The following is an 18,233-nucleotide window of genomic DNA, read 5'->3' as shown; positions in this document are numbered from 1 at the left end:
GTCGCTACTGATTTTTGTGACTTCTCTCACATAAAGGTTATTTTTTCAAGATGGCTGCCTGGAAGCCCGCTATTGACCAATCAGAGTCGAGCTTCCTGGAAGACAACCGTTAGTTTAAAGGAAAGCCCGAATTAGGGATGGGCAACCACGATGTTCTTGTGTTCGTGGCACGACAAGCACGAGTTTGTATGGAGCGTGCCGAAAAGAGGCCATCTCTAAGTGAGAGCGGATTAAACTAACCGTACACCTGCTATCGTTTCTGTTCGCCTGGTATGAAATCCAGAAATTCAACCATTTGACTGAGTTTTTTCAGTGGCGAAATGCTAACGGAAATTTAAAATTCTATTTAAATTCCTTTTTATTTTCATCGGGCGTTACAAACTTTTGATGTATTTTTATACCATCTGCCACTTCTTATGAATTGCTAACCAATTTTTTGAGCCCTAAGCTAAGAAAGTATAAAAATGTAATCCAATGCTTCTTGCTAGATTCCTGGAATTCTGAGAATTTGGACGTGCCGCGGCGGGAGATTTGATCGGATGTTTTTTGTGCGAAAAGAATACCCTAAAAGACTCTATTTTTGTAATGATACATCTGATCGGCGATCAAGTTATTCTGGTGAATTTAACTAATTCGGCTGCTAAAATTTTGAAATCAAAGACTTTCGGTTAAATTTGAATTTATTATATTTACTCTCCACCTATATTTTGCCAACCATATTCATTAGTGATCTTTAATAATAATATTTTTAAGTCTATAGCTTTAAAATATTTTTGTTGCTGGTTTTCTTAGCTCTCGAAATAAAATTCAACTGTCATTGTTGTGGAACTTTTTAGTATGCAATCATATTATTTCTTTCACATTAACTTATCTTATCTACGAACAAAAAATGCGTATTTGTTGTAGTCGTATATACTTTAGAGCATAAATATGTTATATTATTTGGTAAATATATATGTGTAATTATATTATTATTATTACGATAATTTTAATTAGGCTGTTTTACATTCAGAATACATTTTCGTTATCGTTATCTCTATCATTACTTTTACTTTTATTTTTGTTTTTTTATTTAGATCGGAAAATAAATCTTTATGTTACTTCTTCTGCATATATGTATAATTTCTTACAATTTGGACATTTTAGATGTGTTCGAGTTCGAGCTTGTCTTCGGTGGATGCAGAAAATGGCTAATTACATACCAGTTTTACTTGTTATATTATATAATATGGGCATTTTTAATACTAATGAATTTAAATCAGTAATTAATAATTTAATTAACGGTGGATCATTCGACACATGCTTAATTCAATTACTTACATATCCATTTTGCCACTACAATACGAATGGATAGACAAAAACCATCGCGTAACACACAACATCTTTCGCTCGATTCTATATCCTTTTCCCTCCTCATCGCGTCTCGCCTCTTGCCAGGATTTCGATTTCGATTTCGGTTAACAAATTGTAATATACTTTGATCTTAAGTTCTCGAAGTTACCTTATCTAGCTCCAAATCGGTTTCCACTCCAGCCAGCTATCCTATCTTTCCCTTTCTATTCCATTCCGCTCCTTTGCTCTCCCTTTCTTTCCTCTGCACTGCACTCTTGCTAAATGAAAGATCAAGCTTCAAATAAAATAGAACTAACATATTATTTCTATACATTTTGTAGCCCTATGCAAAAGCTTTTATATAAAAAAAAAAGTACCTTAACTCTATTTGCACATAATCATGCATATCTAATGGTAATTCGGAAAACTATATTGTATCTGTTTCTTTCGCGGCGTTCTTTGTTTCAAACATATTAGTCAATATATACTCTTACTATCCTATTTTTTAAAAATCAGCGCACGATCATCTCTTCTCTTTTCTTTTAATTTTTTTTTTTCATTTTCAGGATTTTGTAAAGTTTTCATAAAAAAAATTATACACAAAAAATATGTTTTAAGTAACTTTGAGATCATTTAAATGTATTTTTTTTTATGCATGTATAGTACAATTTTACAGAAAGCACTCTACGCTGAACTAAAGAGCCTTTCAAATAATTATTGTAACATAAAATATGATACACTTTTTATTTTGCACAAATAAAAATCTGATTTCGATACTGAACACCACACCAATCGATCGTTTTTGAGGCTCCTTTTTTTTCGTTTTTCGTTTGGGGGTGGAAAACAAAAAGTTCTGATGGTGTCGTTCCTTATATTTCTAGCCCTTAAAATTAGCCTCAACCTTGCTTAAAGGCTGCTGGTTTTATATGGCGCTCACGGCTCACGGCCTTTGTTACTGATGATCCCACAATCGGCAGTGGTTCGGATGTCCTCTGTCCGAAATTCTGGGTGATCTTCAAGTTCCGGCTTGGATTCACCTCCCACTGCTGATTCCTTTTCGCCAATACTGCTGAGATTTAGAGCAGCTGCGGAGCTTCTTGGTTCTGATTGCGAATATTCATGAGCGGACAGCTTGAGGAACTGCTCATAGCTAGTGCTCTCCAGCTGCTTCTGCTCCAGTTCGAGTTCCAGTTCCTGTTGCGGTTGCGGTTGCTTGTTGCCGATGCATAGGTCGTATGGTGGAAGGACTACTTGACGATCCTCATAGGCGGTATGTTGCTGTTGCTGCTGGAGTGTTGTTGGCTCTGGTACGTTATTGTTGTTGCTCGATTCGGAGTCCAACTGGTAACTGGTATTTCCTTGTGACTGTGTATATATAACCTCCTCCACTTGAAGTGCAGTCAAGGCATCGATTTCGTTATGATGTTGGTTCGGCGAGCTAAGTGATTGCTTAATAAGTGTAGCAGATAGATTCCTATTCTTAATATTGCTGTTGCTGCTGCTGTTGTTGCTGCTGCTGTTGTTGCTGCTGTTGCTGCTGCTGTTGATGTTGCTTCTGGCACTCTTGGTGTTGTCTTGACTCGCCTTACCCTCGCAATTCTTGGCATTCGCATTGATACTATTATCGTCGCTGATATATTTGTGAACTTGTGTGTTGATGACGGGATTCGCAGACAGGTCGGGCTCTGCTCCATGCAGCTTTTGCTATTCCTTAATTAACCGGTATATATGGTGGGTGGTACCGCTGTTCTGGGCCGCTACCTCAAACACATAGGCTATGCACAGCAGTGTCTCCTGCGTTTCGCGGGCTCTCATTACCTTAAAATAATAGAAATGGATTGATTACAGAAAGTGGTTATTAAGATCTTCAAAAAATCATACTCACTTGCAATATTGTAAAGTTTTCCAGCACACTGTTCATCATATAGCGTTCCGGTAGGTTCTTCAGCTTCTGAATGAAATTGATCATGTACTCGCACATCGGAGACCGCTGGATGCGGTACACATAGCGATTGTTCTCCAGCCGCGAGTACTCGCTTTCCACCTTCTCCACCACCTGTTTGCCAAAAGAGCAAACGATCGTGGAGCACACGAGCACGACATTCTCGTTGCTTTCGTATCTGTAAAAAGTTTAGAGTTGGGATTAGAGTTTGGATAACTAAATTACAAAGATCAGTGATCACTAGACATTGGATTATATGCAAAACAGCATTCTTAACATTCGAATTAAGCCTAAATATAGTTTTGAATTTTTGTAAAATATTTGGTCTTTAAAGTATTGATAATAATTTAGAGTGAGAGACTTTTAATCAATTGATTAGTGATCTACTGTTCAATGATCACTAGAAATCGGATTATGCGCAAAACAGCATTCTTAACCTTCGAATTAAACCTAAAAATAATTTTAAATTTTTGAGAACAATTTAATCTTTAAAAATTTCATATAAATATTGGAACACGTCTTTGCATATAATCCCATGTTTAGTGATCACTGATTCACGGTATTTTTTACAATCAATCTCAAGCAATCTATTCGAATAAAATCAAATTTTGAATTTTTGAGAAAAATTTGATCTTTAAAACTTTGATAAAAATTTGGAACAAGTATTTGCATATAATCCCATGTTTAGTGATCACTGATCATGACGTATTATAAGCAACAAGGTATTCTTTACAATCAATATCAAGCGATCTATTTTTTAAAAATCAAAATTGTCTTAAGCTTAAATCGAACATTGCATCTTTGAGAACCATTTTATCTTAAATCAAACTTCTATTAAATAACCGATTAAAAATCAACTTACTGGCTGGTTACGCCATAGAAATCACCCGTTTCGCTGCCGGTCGTTAGGTCGGTATTCAGGTCCGCCCAGCATTTAACTAGGTAAAACGCATTCTGTGGACCCTTTTCGTAGAGATCTTTGAGGCCCCCCGACTTTTCCGGAAACTTGTCGAATATTTGTCGTATATCAACGGTCTGTGAAATCACCGGAAAAAACAATAAGTGTTATGAAATTTAAAGGTTATTCAAAGTACTCACCTCAAGCAGTGGATCGGAAAAGGATGGCTTACCGCCGAGTTGAACGAAAAGGTGACGGTTATACTGTAAGGATGTGAAAGTGTGGAATTATTAATAAAGCATCTCGCTTGATTGATGGTGTGGTGCCAGAGCTACCCCCAAATATTCCCCCAGATATATAGATAGATAGATAGATAGACCCGTACCATATCATCTCTCTGGATTTCCATGAACGCCGTAAACTCGAGTAGGCGGAATTTGTGCGTGGCAATGGCTCGACCTTCCCAGGGCAATTGTGAGGGCGGAATTCCAGTCTCGTCCCCGGACACCGCCGTCGACGTTTTGCCGGCGGGATAGGGTGGCTGGGCGAAGGGCTTGATGCTGTAATCATAGAAACTATTGGTCAATGCAAATGCGTTGTATAGCCAGCTGATGGGGTAGACGAGATGCCAACTTACTCTTGGGACGTGCTTGGCTGTAGTCCAGGTTGCCAGAATTGCTGTTTGAAAAACGGGGGAGAGATTATAATTATAATTATGATTGTGCAATAATCCTTATTCATTTAAATGCTTTGTAGGCGTCAGTAGATAGTTGTTGATGATGTACAGATATTTTTGATATTTACTGGAGATGGTTAAACATATGGTGAGGCGACTGGTTAATCAACTGTTCACTAAACACTAAACCGATTGTCATTAATCAAACATTACCCAGCGAGATTTCCTTTTAGGCCAGTGGGTGATTGTTACATACGGATAGTAATAGTAATACACAATATATAGTACATGTCTATAGCTATGGTTCTACTAACAAAAATAGTAGTTTCTTCGTAGAGCTTAAAAACTATCGATATTTTCGATATTTTTAAGGGGATTTCGATATTTTTTCAAGCTCTATTTCTTCATATCGTTTTTTGTATTTCGTATATCGCATATCGCATATCGTATAGCAAGTCAAAAGCAAGGAGTCAATTTCAATGAGCAAGCGAGCGCATTAGGGTTGGCATGGCAGTACAACGGGCATCTCAATTGGGCCCCGATGATCCGATGATTCGAAATTGATGCTGATATTGATTCGAAAGGAGTGATGAAGGAGACAGGAGGATGTGAGAGTGGGAGAAGATGCCCAACGAAAGCGGCACATATGTTAAGTACACGTGGGGGCCACATAAATCTCTATTGGTTTCGAAACCTCTTAAAAAAAGAGTCCATATATTTCCAAGCATACTTTTAGACACCTTTTCATGTGTTTGTATAGTAAAAGGGAGTCTAAAAGTATGCTACAATAAACTGAGAGTACTTCTAAGGATAAATAATTGAAGTCATCTATTTAAGAGCATACTTTTAGGCACCTTTTCGTGTGATTTCAAAACTCCATAAAGTGCAACAGTTGAAAAGACTTGTCTCTTATTATTACATCCTACTTTTAGACACCTCTAGAGATTTGATGTTGGGGTGAGTACACAAAACAGAAAGCTAAACAAGAGCATTGCAAATCCAAAATGAGCATTGCGGATTATGGCAGCGATGATTCAATGATTCTTTAATGCAGTTTGTTTGATGCAACGGCGCAGTAGCTTTGGTAAATGGAGTTGCGTGTGTTTTTTTTTTTCGTTTTCTTTTGTTTTGTTTTGGATTTCGAACGCGGCATGACAGCATACGAGTGTTTTTTGCACAAGGCGGTGGAAATCGAGGTGGAAATCGAGAGTTGGAAAAAGTAACGGTAGCTTACGCCAGAATACAACGGCGGGTGGTGCAGCGGCGGCGGCGGCGGAGGGGGTGGCGGAGCGGGCGGTGCCGTCGCTGTTGCCTCCGAATCGCCGCCAGTTGTTGCAGCGCCGTTCGCATCGTTCGCCCGCTGTTGCTGCTGCTGTTGCAGTTGCTGCTGCTGTTGCTGTTGCTGCTGTTGCAGTTGCTGCTGTTGCAGCTGCTGCTGCTGCTGCTGCTGCTGTTGCTGCTGGAGATGATAGACCGCTGCAACGGCTGCCGCATGTTGGTGATGGTGTGTATGCATATGACTATGCGGTAGGTGCGTCAAATTGGGATGGGAATGGTGGTGGTGGTGGTGGTAGTGGTGCTGCTGTTGCGGAGACGACGGCGACCTGGGGACCAACGCGGCTGAGGCCGCCGCCGCTGCTGCTGCTGCTGCAGCTGCTGCCGCCGCCGACGACGACGACGAAGACGAGTGTCTATGGGGATGGGGTGGTGGTGGCGGTAGTGGTGGTGGTGGTAGTGGGGGGTGCAGACTGAGGTTGAGGTTGAGATGCCTCGCGTGGTGGACGCCGCCACCACCACCTGCCGATAGTGCCGAGGCAGCCAATGCCAGATTGTTGGCCGCTTGGGCGGACACGATTTGCGAACTGGTCATTGTGCTCATGACCTGCAACGTTTGCTCTTTCTCGTTTAATAAATGCAAGGACACACCATTGGTTTCCTGGAAGAGAGTTTCAGTTGGTCGGAGTGTTGATATAGGGTTTGCTTTGGTTTGTGTGGGTTCGGGTTAACCTAGGTTAACATTGACCCTTCAATCGGGGGGTCAACCAGAATTTCAGGGGACTTCCATCTGACACTTTGCAGCTCAACTGACAAACGTCTTCCTTGCTTTTCATGCTTACCTAACTCTAAGATCTAAGATCTAGCTTTTGACTTTATTAGAATAGAATATCCTACACAATGCGATCAAAAAAACTCTACCCCAAAAAAGTATGCGATTGGTCTACGCAGGTCACTTACCACTTTGATTTTCGCCTGGATCTCGCGGAGTTTCCGTCTAGCCAGCACTTGGATGTGCGAGCTGACTTGTTTCCTGGTTCTCGTCTTGCCTGTGCGCAGTTTTATATATCGTGCGATCAGTTCGTTGCGACCTGTAATATTTAGGGAGGAAATCAAAATTAAATATGGATTTATTAGGGCAGTGACAGCTTACATATATCTTAATTTTACATATAAAACCTGATGGCGATATATATTATAAAGATTTTTCCTTTGACATTGACTAGAACTGAAAAAAATCCACCCTTAAACGTCTTTTAACTCCTTACAAAAATCCTCTGTTAACTTTTCCTAAATATACACCATCATTTGCCTTTTCATCTTGATCCTGACTTTGGCGCTAGGCTTTAGAATAGAAAGCAAGTGGAATTCCTTTATTTTATCCTTTACTAAGCATTTAATTTTTTTGATTATACTCCCAACCGAGAAAAGATCTTCACTTGCGACGCTATAATTCCCAATAGATTCTAGCTGCGCAGCTCCTAAGTCATCGAACGAATGCTGATAATCACGACTATTTATAAAGGATATACCAAATAGTCCTACGACCTTGATTGCATTCAAAATACCATCATGAGTTTGTCTAAAAATATATCTTAAATATTTTCTTCAGCACTTACCATACATTTTACCCTCGTCGGATAAGATGATTTTTCTACGTCCGCACGGCGGATATATAGATAAAGCCTCTTGAAAGCTCTGTTCGATATCGGGACTCCATACACCTTCGGCATCGGCGGAGGATAAATCCTTTTCGTCCTGAAATATTTAATGAATAAACATTAGCACCAAACGAACAGTATGTAATGGATTCTCTTAAAAAATTCATTTTAAAATAAAAATAAAAGTATAAAAATTTAATTTCGTGACTTCAGAAATAATAGAAAAAAGGCTAAGAGGAGATAGATGTTTAAACTTACATCGCTCATATCACCAACATCCAGGTTTTTGCTATCCACCATGCTGCCATTTGTGTCTGCCGATCCAAGGGCACCTGGAGGACCGGCATTCACTGGAGTCCACGGTGATGGTATGGTGCCGGGTCCAACTAAAAACGAAATAAGAAACACAATTAATTATAATAAAGCAATCATTAAAGTGTTAATATAAACTCCATATGCATTAGAGCATGCAGTTACATATTTCCGAATTTATATGTGCTACCCATAATAATTATCTAGTTTATATGAAATTCTATAAATATGAATAATAACACAGGCCAACAGTGTTTTTGGTGCAGCCCTATGGGCATTAAATTGTGTTAATATAGACGGATATAAGCATATCTGCATACTTAGTTTTCGAGTTTAACGGGTGGTATTTGTGCAATCGCGGTTTGAAAAAAGTAGCAACATTTTATATTTTCATTTAAGATATCTTCGAGGGTCTGTGCTCAGTTGTAATAAAACCTATGCCAAAAAATTGCTTAGATGCCCTTCTACATAATTGCATTTAAGGTTCCATCATTATTTGAGTTAATAAAAGCCTATGAGCCATTAAAGTAATTTGTTCACCTCTATTTACAACCAACTTGATGCGGTGAACAGGCTTAAAAAAATACAAGGAAAAATATGTGCCCTAAAATATTTTACATGCATCTAGAGGCGTCTTTTCCCGAATTTTTGAGATAAATCCCACTATTGTACTTCGAAAAATGGAATTTATAGAATTTTTTCCGTAAGAATGGGAAAAGTAACAAGTATTTTAGAGTCACTCTTACGTAACGAGTTTGTCGTGATTTTACACAGTAGGCTTTTTAAAGATAACAGTGGCGTCGCCTTAAAATTGTGGTGGGGATTTTTTTTAAGGCATATTAACCCCTTAAAAATATAATTTGTCTATGTTCGGCGCCTACTGCTAACCAAATTGAAAGGCACATTTTTACGAATGTGTCAGATATTTATGTAAAATGGGATTTAAAAATAGTTGTTACTTTTTAAGTTCTTACGGAAAAAATTCTATAAATTCCATCCTTCGACGTACAATGGTCTTATTTGTCTTAAAAATTCGGTGAAAGACGCCTCTAGATGACTGTAAAATATTTTAGGGCATATATTTTTCCTTGTATTTTTTTAAGCGTGTTCACCGCATTAAGTTGGTTGGGAATAGAGGTGAACAAATTACTTCAATGGCTCATAGGCTGTGATTGACTCAAATTATGATGGAACCTTAAGTGCAAAAATGTAGAAGGGCATCTAAGCAATTTTTTGGCATAGGTATTATTACAACTGAGCACAGACCCTCGAAGATATCTTAAATCAAAAAATTAAATGTTGCTATTTTTTTCAAACCGCGATTGCCCAAATACCACCCGTTAAACGCGAAAACTAAGTATGCAGATATGCTTATATACGTCTATATTAACATGTTCTAATGCCAATAAGCCTGCACCTTTTAATAAAGTCCATTTTGTTGACCTGTGTAATGTATTGGTTTATTTCAAAAACTACTTCTCCCTGTATCTGATTTAATGATCATTCGGCTATATTCTGTACAAATACTGAAATAATACCCCAGTTTCCCTTCCTACACTTTTGGTTTATAAATCGTAATGGGTCATATAATTCCCACTCACTCCAGGATCAAATGTTAAACCAATAATGTTGTTTTAGAGTATTTAAGAGCTAACCTAACCTTCTGGCCTAAAACAATTTATAAAACTTTGAAAATGATTAGAAACTTAAATAGTTTCCACATTTTGTTGTTTACATTTTCTTTGTAAGCATTGGGAAAGGGTTGAAAGGAAAATCATCGCCCAAGTATCGCATCAAACTGTGCGGATTGGAACATCCCTGGTGGATTTTGGACTGGATGAATGGTCTACAGGGTATACAGGGGTATAATATTTTGTGGGGAAACTATGTAACAGGTAGAACGAACCTAAGAACAAATTATTTAACCCACATACATTGAATGATATTTACATTTTTCAAATAGGAACATGATTTTCCTATTTGGAATATTACGAAGTAACTTTCGATAGTTAGGGGTCATTAACCAATAAGATAAGTAGTACGATTTCAAAGTTATCTAACAACTACTCGTACTATCAATCCTTATCACAGATATAGGATCGAGCATTACATGCCAACCCGTCCTCCACTCACCCGATAACTCCTTGAATTCCTCGAGGGAATCTAAATGGTTTGAAAAGGGCGCCACTTTAAAGCCGATATCAATAAACTTCGAATATCACTAATAGTCCTTTCGATTCGAAACTTCACTGTTGTATCAGATCTATCTGTATCTGTTTGTACCACACCACACCTATCAAATCATTTTCTTTTAAATTATTTTGTAATTTATTTTTGTTTTTTCTGTTTTTGGCTTTCTGTTCTGCTCTGTTATGTTTTTTTTTTTGGTTGCGTTTCGTTTCGACTTGTTTCCACACAGCGTGAAAATGAAAATGAAAAAACAATCCCGGACGGCGCAGAAGGAAAAACTAAAATGCGTCTGGTTAAGAGAAACGCGCACGTCAAACTGAAACTGAAATGTGCCGTATAGTTTCCACATATTTCTATTCTTTGTTTTGGCCGGTTCCTTTTTTCTGCCCCTGGCGCTGTGTTTCGCCCATATAAACCTATAGGGATGGTATGGTCTGTTCTGGTCTGGTATGGCATAGTACGGTATGGTATGGTTGTTCTAGGTATTTGTGAGACAGAGGATAGAATGCAGTGGCAGTGGCACATACCCTCGCAGCGTACTATTGATAGAAGCCTTGTCGTATGCAGTGTGGGGCGTCAAGTGTGAGTCCGCAGGGGTATGATACGGTACGGTATAGGATAGTATAGAGTAGGTTATAGTGTAGTATAGAATATGGTATAGTGTAGTATACAATAGAGTATAAAGTATAGTATAGAGTATGGTATAGTATAGTATACAATAGAGTATGTCGTAAAGTATAGAGTAAGGTATAGAGTAAGGTATGGTATAGTATACAATAGAGTATATAGCATAGTATAGAGTACAGTACAGTATAGTATACAATAAAGTATGTAGTAAAGTATACAGTATAGTATAGAGTACGGCATAGTTCTGATAGAAAGTTAGAAAGCCAGATGAAGAATCAAAAACCATCTTTCCTTTCCCCACCCCACAAACACCAAAGTCGATCAAAGGAAAATCCTCTATTCTGGACATTTTCGAAATTCGGAAACGCTGTAAGGTTATTAAAATAATGCATATTGCACAGCTTGGAACTGCATGGCATAGTGCAGGGGTTGGGATCGTTTTAGGGGGTGAATGTGCCATTTTTCATAATCTCGTAAGCACTCGCACACACACACACACACGCACACTCGATTCCTTTGAACAGGGGCGAAATACAAAAAAAAGAAAGGAGCGAAATAGCTGAACCGTGCATTAATATTATCACATTGAATTCCTGAATTTGGACAGAAGCGGTTCAGGATAATTTCCAATTAGAAAAACTAGAAACAGACTTTGGTATTACGGTCCTCTGGTTTTTCGGTTTTCAGTTTTTGGTCCTTGCTCTACGGTCCTCGGTCCTCTACGCTTGAACTCAATTTCCGCCTGAAAACTCAACTCGCAGCTGCTCGTGTTCGGTTTTAATAAGGGAATGTGTGTTCTTTTTCCTGCCTTTTCCATTCCTACCCTTAGAAGCCGCAATTTTGTTGTGCGGCAATTGGAATTTATGGTATGCATTCTGCTTTTTCATTTTCTTTATGTATGCTTCGTCGCAGATATATGTATGTACTATGCATGCCAGTGCCTCGATGGGACGGTAAGGAGCTGCTAGCTATATGATGACGTACTTAGCCCACTCAGGATCAGAATTGGGATCCGTAATGCGTACTCGGATAGCCGGAAAGCACAGGTCAAATTTATTTTCACATCGTCCTCGTAGAAGTCCGATGATGGTTCATTGATCCCTGATAGGTCCCTACGGATGTCATCTTTTTATCTTTCCCATACATAACCAATATCCATATGATCCGGAATCAATTACGTAAGTAAATACATTTATCAATGAAACCTGCACAATACTTTTATTTATATCGCAGGTAGTATATTATAGTTGTCATAAGAAGGATTAAATTATTTATGGCTCATCTAACAAAATAGGTATAACTTTAACCTTTTATACAAATCGTACGTCCAGTTTACATATTTCCTAGGGTATACAAACTTCGATACGCCTTAGTTCGTGCCCTTCCCATTTGTCATGTCAACCCTTAAAATGCACCCTCATTCCTTTTGCCCAAAAATCTTCTGAGGTCAGGACAAACGAATTTGCAACCTGGTAAAGGTTAAAACAAAGCATATTACGAGGTGCAACCTTAATATAATTACAAATAAGAAGGGATTTTCTTTATTTATAATTTGTTAATAAAATTATATTTTACGGAAACAACAAGATTATGAGAAAAATATTATTACATTGCAGCAAATAGATTTTTCGAAAATTTTTAGAAACTCAAAACAAAATATTACAATCAAAAGTATCCAACTTCCGTTCCTCTCAGGATCGGTCAACTTTGCGTTTCGAAATAGCCCCAACCTGTTGCTTTTGAATAATTATGATTAACTTTATCAAAATCGGATATGTTTCCGTTGGGTTTGAAGATATACATATGTATGTATGTGCCCATGACTCATGACATAGTCATTTCGTAGACGTCTGTAACCTATAGTTGTGATAGCAACTGGTCAAATACCTACATGACTAATACATTTATGCTATAACTTCAAGGGTATAGAAAGTTCGTACACTTCTTGTTTTTGGTCACTTGTGTAGTTTTGATGGAGAAAAGCACGTGTGGGGTTTACGATATAATTGAACGCGCGATAGCTTTGTAAGTATTTATGAAAAGATCGCTCCTTTGACAGAAATACAATAAAAATAAAGTTCTCTTTGGAAAGGTTTTAAACGATCATCGAATGATTCTTACAAGAAACGGTGAAACACTAAAAAAATATAAATGTAAGAACTCTTAAACTGAGGGAATGGACCACTCTACAAATTTCGCAACGATCCAGATCATACATATATAATTCTGTGGTCGCAAATCTCTCCCACACTGCAGTTTACAAGCTTCTGACCAAAAATATTATTATGCAATGGCATGAAAAAAAGCTCTTTCCGAAATCCGCTTGGCTTGCAAAATAATTTGAGCTATATCTTATCCGTAGAATCAGTGGGGGGGATGGGGGGGTCCGACAATATTATCTTAAACCTGACTATTCCATTGAATCTGGGCAATCGAAAGTTGGCTTCTCTTTTTGGATTTAGATCGGTTAGTCTTGTGTATGTATGGTATGATATGATATGTACATCGGCTGGTAGAGAGTGGAGGGCCCTGCAGTTCTGGTCTCTGTTTTTGGTGACTTTCTCGAATGGAGAGAACGAACGGGAACTCACGAGGAAAGTCACCAAAAGAGATGAGATCTTCAGGTGGTGGAGGGGGGGTCTTTGGGGCTTTGGTCTTAAGTTAAGTATGGGATGATGGGATGACTTGGGGATGGGGTTTCGGGATTCGAATGTGCAACGGACCTGCCTGCTGTTCTGCCTTCTCCGCAACCTCCAACTCAGTGCAGCTCAGGTTGTTCTGCAATTGCAGCAGCCCAGTGCTGCAAGTGCTCGAGCTGGTGATGTTTTTCATGCAGCCAGTTTCTTGTCGTTTTCACGGGTTGGTTGGTTGGGTTCACGGGTATGCCCGATATGAGAGGTACGTAGACTCGGTACTCGGTGACTGTGCGTCGTCTACTAGTTCACGGAATTAAAATCTGTTCGCGCTAGATTTAGACTCTGATGTCACCATCAAGAACCGTACCGTACCGTCGTCGTCTCGGCTGGTCAAAGGCACTCACTCCGGCACTCACTACTCACTCTTATTATTATTATTCGCTTGTAACAGTAACTGTTTTTTCAGACTTTATATTGGGTGTGTTATTATCTATGTCCGTTGATAACGCGATGGAGCGGTTTTTTTGTTTCTCTGTTTTATTATTATACCATATAGCTTAGTTATACTTAGTAGCAGCTAACGTCTGGGACGGGATGGAACTGCAAAGGTAGTAAAACCCTTTCGCTTTGGATTATGTGGCTTATTCGAGGCGATACTTGTTTTTGCACTACTTTACTTTTTCCCCAACTCGTACTCGTATTCGTACTCGTATCGAATCAAATTTCGATTCTACGTGTTTGGTATACACACATGCATATTCACAATACTTACTTACATCTGCAATAATTCATGAATCGGAGTTCTTGAGTTGAGGAAGTGAGAAAGATCTTTTTTTTCAGGCAACATCTTTACTTGTTCGCCTGTGCCTCTCTCTTCTCCTGCTCGCTCTCTCAAACACTCCCACTCTCCCTCTCTCTCTCTCTCGCTCTCGCTCTCTAGATATTATATATATATATAACTGTGTATTTAGTAGTACGAGAAGAGCATGAGCAGCTTTGTACAATATCGTGGTCTTTGTGAAAGTGAGAATGTGTCAGTAAGCCTTTCAGTGGAAATAAGGCGCAGCTGCGGCAATAAGATGAAGTGAAGAAAGAAGCAGAATGGCCACCAGAGAGCTACTAACTATTGGATAGGTTTGGTTTGGTTTGGGATTGGGATTGGGTTTGTCGCCTTTTCTATATTTTTACATCAGTTAATGGGGGGCTTTTGGGCGATGACGATGACGATTGGCGATTATGATGATGATAATGATAATGTCCATTTGTATTTCTTCATCTAACCAAATAGTCTGTTTCTCTGCTTCTGCTTCTGTTTCTGTTTCTGCACAAGTGCAGTTCTAATTGTGTGCATATATTTATGCGACTGTGAGTGTGCAAAAGCACACGCACATGTGTGTGCATGCACATGTACATCTGTACTTCTGTATTTAGATATATATTTTTATGAAATCCCCATTCAAATGCCTGATTTCAGATTTGATTTTTTTTTTTTTTTGGGTTTTTCGGTTTTCTTTGTTTTTGGGGCACCCAGACGCATGGGATAATTTGCTTAGAAGCCACACACATCCATATCTTACGATGCCCTCCCCACACGCCTACTGTTTATAAGATACGTATCGTATAAGAAAAAGATAAAACAAAACCAGAGAGAGAGAGAGAGCGAGAGAGAAGGTGAATCAAAAAGTGGCCACATATTAAACAAATTTTCAAAAAATCTTTCTCTACAAATATGTACGACAAACACAAATTAAAAAAAAAAAAAGGGAAAAGAACAAAATTGCAAAGGAAAATGTATTTAATAATCTCAAAAACCCACGCACACTTTTACAGCCACTCACGGCTGTACGAAAAAAGGGGGCTGAAATGAGAGGAGGCGGCGCACTATACACCACACACCACACACAACAACGAAACGAGACGAGACGAAACGAAACGATACGAAACAACGATGACGACAACGAAAAATCGCGGAAACACTGCGAAAAACGCAACGCGCAGAAGCGAGAGAAACTCATCGACTGAATCCGAATCCAAATTCGAATCAATACAAAGAACGACGCCGACGTCAGCGTCGATAACACACTATAGCACTATAGCTGGTCTGGTCTGGTCTGGTTGTTGGGTTGTCCGATTCGTATTGCTGGGATTGGGACTGGGATTGTTGTTTTCTTGTTGTTTCCCTGCGCTCGCGTTCGCGTTCGGTTGTTGCGCCTGCTTCTTGGCCTGGCCAACTCAACTCAACTCAGCTAAACCTCAACTCTCGACTCATTTCAACTCATTCTCTGCTTCTGCTTCTGCCTCGGCTTCTGCTTCTGCCAGCATAACTGGTGGATCTGGTTGTTTAGTTTCAGTTTCCTAACACAGGCGATGACTACACGACCAAACACAGACGCAGAATACAACCCGATCAAACCCAGAAACAGCACTACTATATCACCATCTCACCATCACAAGTGCACTGCTCGAACCACACACACAACTCGAATTGGGCGGCTAGAAGAGAGCGGCTCTCTCGCTCTGCCTCTCCCTCTCTCTCCCGATATATATATATATATATATATATATAGAGGTGTATATCTCTCCCACAGCCGACGGGTGTGACTAATAGTCGACGAGCTTTATGCCGCTGGCGCCTTACCGCACGATTTCGATTTCGCTCACTTTGTAACCCTTTAGCATAGGGTGTTATACCTCTTGTCCCGAATTTCGCAACGGAAGTCCTGTCCCTTATCACTCAGCCACTTTATCTTAGCTAACGAGAAACAGAAAAGAACCCACAATTTCCTGATCGTACAGCCGATCTCCCACAACTCGAACGTCTCTATAAGTCAAACTAGTTTTATTGGCAATAGAACGGAGAGTATAACTGCACGTGAAATGTATTCCTCATCCTAAAGTCTCTCAGAACTCGATCTTTTCGGTGGCAGAAAGTGGTTCGATTCGAGGTTAACAATATCTATTCACGATCTGGCCGTAAAGCCCGCCAGTTTTTATCACAAACTTATCGCACTAATGTTTTTTAAACACACCTTAAATATCAAGCCGATATATCCGCACTTGTTCTTGCCATACACGATGTTATTTCTAACGATATCGTACGATCATTTTCCATAAAAAAGCTTGCATTTTTTGTTGGAAAGTACTTTTTTTGAGAAGATTATTTTAAAAATTATAATATGGAAAACTTCACATGTTTTTGCTAAGCACGTTTTTAACGTTTTCGCAACAGCTGCGGCGGTGTAAACGATCCGCAACAAGATTGCTGCTGTTGCGTTATCCAGCGCCTGTGCCATTCGTTAGCATTAATATGATCTGTACATAGAAAAAATAACCCAAAAAATATCAGTATTTTTGCCATAACATTAGGAATAATGGTCCTAAAACGGAATGTCATACCTTTTTGAGCTCGTAATTAAATTCGCAATCAATTGGCATTTCAACCTGGAAATTTTTAATTTTTGCCATTTTTCGCAAAAAAATATGATAGTACCCCTTATCAAAATTGCGAAAATTTGGTCAAAAATTAATTTTTCCAAATCAGTCGGAAAGTGCACTGATATTAATTATAAGGTCGTAAGCTGCTCAAAACAGTACGTCTTTTCGATTTGGGACCATTTTTGACCAAGTTACAGCAAAATATCTAGAACAAAATAATCACATTTTTACCAAAAATCAAGATCCTGATTTTTTTCCCCAAAATCAAGCAGTATTTTGGCCAGAACAATGGAAATAATGGTCCAAATATGGAATGTCATACCTCGTTGAGCTCGTTATTTAATTCGCAATCGATTGGCATTTCGACCTGGAAATTTTTAATTTTTGCCATTTTTCGCAAAAAATTATGATGGTACCCCTTATCAAAATTGCGAAAATTTGGTAAAAAATTAATTTTTCCAAATCAGTCGGAAAGTGCACTGATATTAATTATAAGGTCGTAAGCTGCTCAAAACAGTACGTCTTTTCGATTTGGGACCATTTTTGACCAAGTTACAGCAAAATATCTAGAACAAAAAAATCACATTTTTACCAAAAATCAAGATTCTGATTTTTTTCCCCAAAAACAAGCAGTATTTTGGCCAGAACAATGGAAATAATGGTCCAAATATGGAATGTCATACCTCGCTGAGCTCGTAATTTAATTCGCAATCGATTGGCATTTCAACCTGAAAATTTTTAATTTTTGCCATTTTTTTGCAAAAAATGATGATGGTACCCCTTACAAAAAATGCGAAAATTGGTTCGAAAATTAATTTTCTCAAATCAGTCAGAAAGTGCACTGATATTAATTATAAGGTTGCAAGCTGCTCAAAACAGTACGTCTTTTCGATTTGGGACCATTTTTGACCAAGTTACAGCAAAATATCTAGAACAAAATAATCACATTTTTACCAAAAATCAAGATCCTGATTTTTTTCCCCAAAAACAAGCAGTATTTTGGCCAGAACAATGGAAATAATGGTCCAAATATGGAATGTCATACCTCGTTGAGCTCGTAATTTAATTCGCAATCGATTGGCATTTCAACCTGAAAATTTTTAATTTTTGCCATTTTTCGCAAAAAATTATGATGGTACCCCTTATCAAAATTGCGAAAATTTGGACAAAAATCATTTTTTCCAAATCAGTCGGAAAGTGCACTGATATTAATTATAAGGTCGTAAGCTGCTCAAAACAGTGCGTCTTT

At 38.6% G+C, this 18,233-nt stretch overlaps 1 protein-coding gene across 5 annotated transcripts; it reads right to left on the bottom strand.

Annotated features, from left to right (window-relative positions):
* Window positions 1-668: 668 nt before the first annotated feature.
* Window positions 669-15,812, bottom strand: sd (TEA domain transcription factor 1 homolog scalloped). 5 transcript variants are annotated; one of them, XM_070218206.1, is made up of 12 exons: window positions 15,370-15,812; window positions 13,637-14,149; window positions 8,043-8,170; window positions 7,743-7,881; window positions 7,084-7,214; window positions 6,083-6,784; window positions 4,810-4,850; window positions 4,558-4,747; window positions 4,373-4,435; window positions 4,137-4,309; window positions 3,218-3,452; window positions 669-3,150 (listed from the first exon to the last, which is right to left on the bottom strand). In XM_070218206.1, exons 2-12 carry the CDS (start codon window positions 13,743-13,745, stop codon window positions 3,037-3,039), a joined length of 2,025 nt encoding a protein of 674 aa, XP_070074307.1. In that variant the 5' UTR covers window positions 13,746-14,149; window positions 15,370-15,812; the 3' UTR covers window positions 669-3,036. The 5 variants fall into 5 exon arrangements, with proteins under 5 accessions (XP_070074307.1, XP_044252084.1, XP_016996059.1 ...); XM_044396149.2 differs by having other exon boundaries at window positions 4,558-4,732; XM_017140570.3 differs by lacking the exon at window positions 6,083-6,784 and having other exon boundaries at window positions 15,370-15,800.
* Window positions 15,813-18,233: the final 2,421 nt, after the last annotated feature.

This window comes from Drosophila takahashii, chromosome X (assembly GCF_030179915.1).
Source record: "Drosophila takahashii strain IR98-3 E-12201 chromosome X, DtakHiC1v2, whole genome shotgun sequence".
In the NCBI taxonomy this organism is placed as follows: Eukaryota; Metazoa; Arthropoda; class Insecta; order Diptera; family Drosophilidae; genus Drosophila; species Drosophila takahashii.
The sequence above is the reverse complement of the archived record's forward strand: the minus strand, read 5'-3'. Positions and strand labels throughout refer to the sequence as shown.

Bases quoted from the DNA above. Each gene is read 5' to 3' on its own strand.
- sd (XM_070218206.1), bottom strand. From the start codon at position 13,745: ATGAAAAACATCACCAGCTCGAGCACTTGCAGCACTGGGCTGCTGCAA. The intron at 6,785-7,083 runs GTAAGTGACCTG...ACTCTCTTCCAG, and splicing joins TCCAGGCGAAAATCAAAGTG to GAAACCAATGGTGTGTCCTT. The intron at 3,151-3,217 runs GTGAGTATGATT...TATTATTTTAAG, and splicing joins AAAACTTTACAATATTGCAA to GTAATGAGAGCCCGCGAAAC.